The 4620-nt window shown below is 39.2% G+C and overlaps 1 protein-coding gene across 1 annotated transcript in view; it reads left to right on the top strand.

The window, feature by feature from the left end:
* The first annotated feature begins 1894 nt into the window (after window positions 1-1894).
* LOC102676223 (dual specificity protein phosphatase 10-like) overlaps window positions 1895-4620 on the top strand; it is a 12300-nt gene continuing 9574 nt past the window's right edge. The window contains exon 1 of the mRNA XM_006613678.2: window positions 1895-2343. Within this exon, the coding sequence (XP_006613741.1) occupies window positions 2274-2343 (70 nt within the window). The 5' untranslated portion in view covers window positions 1895-2273. The remainder of the gene's footprint in view (window positions 2344-4620) is intronic.

The following is a 4620-nucleotide window of genomic DNA, read 5'->3' as shown; positions in this document are numbered from 1 at the left end:
AAAAAAAAAAAAAAAAAAGAATCACCGTCACGATGATAATCGTTTGCACCGTTTATGGCCTACGCATGTGGACGACGGATCGCGATCATTTCTTTTTAAACATTAGTCATTAACCTTGAAGGGATTTCCATCCCGCATGCTCGATTGAATCATCCGCGAGGCGTTCCAGGACCGACAGTCTCGCGATTTGTTGAAAGAAAGAAGAAAAAAGAAGAAAAAAAGAAAACAGAGAATTAGAGAAATCGGATCGTGGAAGATATCTTTAAGATTTTAAATAAATTTTAAGAATTTGTTTTTGAAATGTCAACAAACAAGAGGATGAGCTAACACTTTTACGATTATTACTTAAAATTTAATTATCCTTGTTTTTCTTTATACCATAGTTGTAATAATAATCGATTGAAATCAAGTTTTTAATACTAAGAAACTATTACGCGTGTCGAACGTTTCCTTGTAATATGACTACGACGATTCGAATATCTCGATGAATAAAGAGTGTAGTTAATCGTCTAAACGCCTAATATGCGATTTTGGATTTTCCCAAATCTGATGATTCCACGTGTGTTCCTTGGAAATAGGGTTCCCCATAATGCGATATTGCAAGAATAAGAGAACCGCAAAACAAGGAAGTCATCGGAACGTCGGTCCAGATACATATTTTATTTTATTTTTTTATAATATTAAATCGTTTATATAGTTTTTCGAAATAATAGAGATCAATAGAGATTTTGAACACGTACTATTGATAAATCGAACAGTTCTATTCTAAAATTGGACGCGGAAGATCGGCGATTTCGATTGTAGATCTTGCATTTATAACGCTATTTCCGGCTTTTTGGCGCAAGTCGATCGTGACTTGGTGGTCGAGAGCCACGAGCAGGGGAATTTCATAAGTGCATACTAAGCAAGGGAACGCGATAAGTGATAAAATTAGACGGGAGAGGTTTCGCTGGGCGCAAACTTGCGTAAGACTATTCGTCGATGTGTGGTACCAGCGAGTGCAAATCCCGTGAATCATTGTAGTATTCGAAAGACGCATAATGCCTCGATTTATTTTTGCTCCACGGCAAAAGTCAACCTTTGATCTTTTGTTCACCGAGGGGCCCCTCTCGACCGACGTTCGACTTTCTTCAACCGTCCAATATTCGCTGGCCGAATCGTGGTCCCTATAAATAAACGCGGACAGAAATTAGAAATTTGATTTTCGTAACGCGTGTACCGATTCTGATTATGCGGGAAAGGGCACGGGACAAGATTTCGTTCTTTTCTTCTTTTTCCTCCTTGTACCGAGGAATGAAAGGAGAACGATTGTAAAGGCAAATCTATGAATCATGGCGTCCGATCTTGACGAGCATCGTGAAAATTCAATTCTATTCAATTCTATTCAAATCTCGTTTTATTCTTGAATTACATCTTTCCATTCTCCTATTCCGAAGGAGACCGAGACTCGTAGACGCGATATCGATAAAAAAACGCTGGTGTCACCGCATGAGAAGGAGGTGAGACACGGAGGACCCTACTTTCTTATTCTGATCTTGTAAAGTTTAAACTTTTTAAACTTTCTTTTGTAAACCGAGCCGATTTATCGATGCTTCGACAATTAAGTCGCGCGTTACGTTATGTATTTACGAGTAAATCGCGCGACAAGGTCGTCATAGGACGCCACGAAGCATTGCGTGCCGCTACGACGAAATGCACGAAGCCCCGCGAAACTAGGAAGAAACGTGGAAAAGGACGCGGCGATCCGTTCACCGCGTGCTAAACAAGGACGAACATATAATACACAGCAGCGATTCGTTCGTGTGCCTTCGTCTGCAAATCGTGTACGTCACGAAGCAGCCGGCCAATCAGCGTCGAGTCGGATGACTCATCCAGTCGAGCCTCATGTAAACTCTCTCGTGCCGCTTAGCCACCAGTCTCCCGCCAACAAGCAAAAGGGCAAGCGCCACTTTTGCCACGTATATATCCCTGTTTCATCGTGAACGCATAAACATAGTTTTGCCGTGGTATCGTGCTTCCTTTGGAAAACGTTGACATTGTTAAAACTTTTCATCGTTTGGATAACGTCGATCAGAAGGTTGACGATTGTCGAACGACAGGGAGACACAACTCTCTCTCTTGTAATCATCGCTTTGCGTAACACGACGCCGAAAGTTTCGTTGAGTGTGATCAAACACCGGGAACTCTTGTTCTTTATTGTTGTGCGCGTGTGTGTCAAATGGTGAGGTGAGAGTCGTCTGGGAATCGTGGAGAAAATCTCACGCAGTTCAAACATGAGAATCAAGAAGGAAGCACCGTGCCTCGTGTTGAGACTAGTTCCTCTGGAGAATCTCGAGCCGTGGGGTAAGAATCTTCCTCTCTCCGTTTGTCTTCTTTATGTTTTCGATAATATGAATCATTGGAAGCTTGGTGCGCGTTGATCTCCATGCCCCTCGATCTCTCGAAGACTGAACTTTGTGTCTCGTTAGTAAGTTGGACCATTCGATTGATCCATATTTTTATTAGTAAACTCGTTCGTCTTTTAAGCAATTTAAAAAATTCTATTTCTGTTTTTCGTTAATCTGATGAAAAAATAATAAAAACCGTATTTACGATATCTAAAAATTACTCAAGAGATATTTATCGATATCAAATTTTTTTGTATGTATTTGTATATATTATTCGACATTATAAAAAATATATATATTAAATCGTTATTTTAAGATCGAATATTTTACCTTTTATCAAATTTCTTGAAAAATAAAAATAAGCAAAATTAAAAACCGTTAATTCGATTCGTTTAAATTATGTTCACAAGCACTTTGTTTATCTTTGATTGTATTTATACTCTTGACTGATGTCATTGGTAGCACCTTAATTATACATTTTATATTTTATTATCCTTGTTGTATTTAGTCATTTAATTCTCAACGTCATTCGAAAACTATGATCAAAGGTATTTCTAAAACATCCACAGCGGCGGGAGAATACAAAGTCGAACGTGGCACGCGGGTAAATACAATCTCTTATGCGGATGACTCAGGCTTTGGTATCCTTTAGATTTAGGCGTAATGCGTACTCGATGACTCGTTCGTGTTATAATCGCGAGTATAATGGAATCACGGATTCTTCCGAGACGTTATATTGAAACAATTTTTTGCTGAATCTTTTCGCGTTAAATCACATCGCAGATAAACCTCTTTCATAACAATATTTTTTTTTTTTTTTTTTTTGACTTTTCCTGATTGATAACGTATTCTTTCACAAATTCCAAATGAGAAAATATTTTTTTCTTTTATAAATCAGTTAAAAGAAGAAATAGGATATAAAGGAAAAAAAGGTTGGAATTCCATGAAGCATACTTACATGGTGGACAACGAAGTGCATCGTTGCGATGGAATGTGGGTCACTTCATTTAGGTCATTACAACAATCAACTTGTACGAGGTTCATTGCTCTCGTTTTGCAAGTGCCGCAAAAATATCATTCTTCTATTACTACATTAACTTATATCGTCAATATTATCTTTTGAACTTGTCGAACATTCGTATCGATTTCTTCATTACCGGCATTCCTTGACAGTTCTTTGATCATTAGTCATCCATATTTCTGAGAAATATTCATTCGTAACAATTATGCAACGTTGATTAAGAAAGAACGTTTTTTTTCAATCTGCAGATACATTAGTGTTCCTAAAGTAAATTGAGATATCTCGAACTAAAACGAGAAGCACGCGTCAGCGCATAAAATCACGCGTGCCAGCCGCGGTTGAAAATCAGGCCAATACCCCACGAAAGAACACACGTATCCCCTTTTCTTAATAATTGTGATACATTAAGCGTAATTACCGTTCAACCGTCGTGAGGAGCGCGCGCATATCGGGTATCGCGATGGTAAAACATGAACTCGTGATGTCACGCGTTGTGTCACGTACTATGGCGAATGTTTTACCATATAACGTGACCACGTCGCGATAGATCGCGCTCAAAGTTGCGATTTCCTTTGAAAACTAGTCCTTGGCGTAGGATGTCCCGCGGGTATCGATAGACGGCGCAGTTGTGCCACTTTGTTAAAGATATGTGGATCGTGTAACGAGTTTCGCCGCGTTTACATAGCCGTCTAGATTCGAAAACCGTTACGTGCGTTTTGAATGATCGTAGGGAGTTGTTGAGAAACCTACTATGAAACGATAAAACTATATAATGTAAATAAGCATATGTTGTACACTCGTGTTGTCGATACACGTTCCTCAGACGTGTCCAACGCTATTTACGATTTCCGGCAGACAATCTTAAGACTAGGTCACGGAATTGCATTACGTCTACTTATACGCCAAGAGTATCGATAATGCATCGCTCGCATCTCCAAATCTTAATTCTTGTTCCTCTCATTTTAATATCAAATCGAACTTTAGCTTCGTCACAATCGAATTCGTTTGCGATTCGATTGATTAGATGAACGTCGAATTAATGCACGTAACTTAAAGCGAAACATCCATCCTCATTACCGAGCAAAATAATAATAGAGGGAAAAGTATTATGAATTAAAGCGGTAAATTGAATTAAATCCGGAAGCAGGGAGAGGCCACCCCTCCTCTCAATCTCGTTCCCCCGAACGAGAAGGAAGTTTCGTTGCGGCGACT

This window comes from Apis dorsata, unplaced genomic scaffold, assembly GCF_000469605.1.
Source record: "Apis dorsata unplaced genomic scaffold, Apis dorsata 1.3 scaffold_161, whole genome shotgun sequence".
Taxonomy (NCBI): domain Eukaryota; kingdom Metazoa; phylum Arthropoda; class Insecta; order Hymenoptera; family Apidae; genus Apis; species Apis dorsata.
This window is presented reverse-complemented; position numbering and strand designations above follow the sequence as displayed.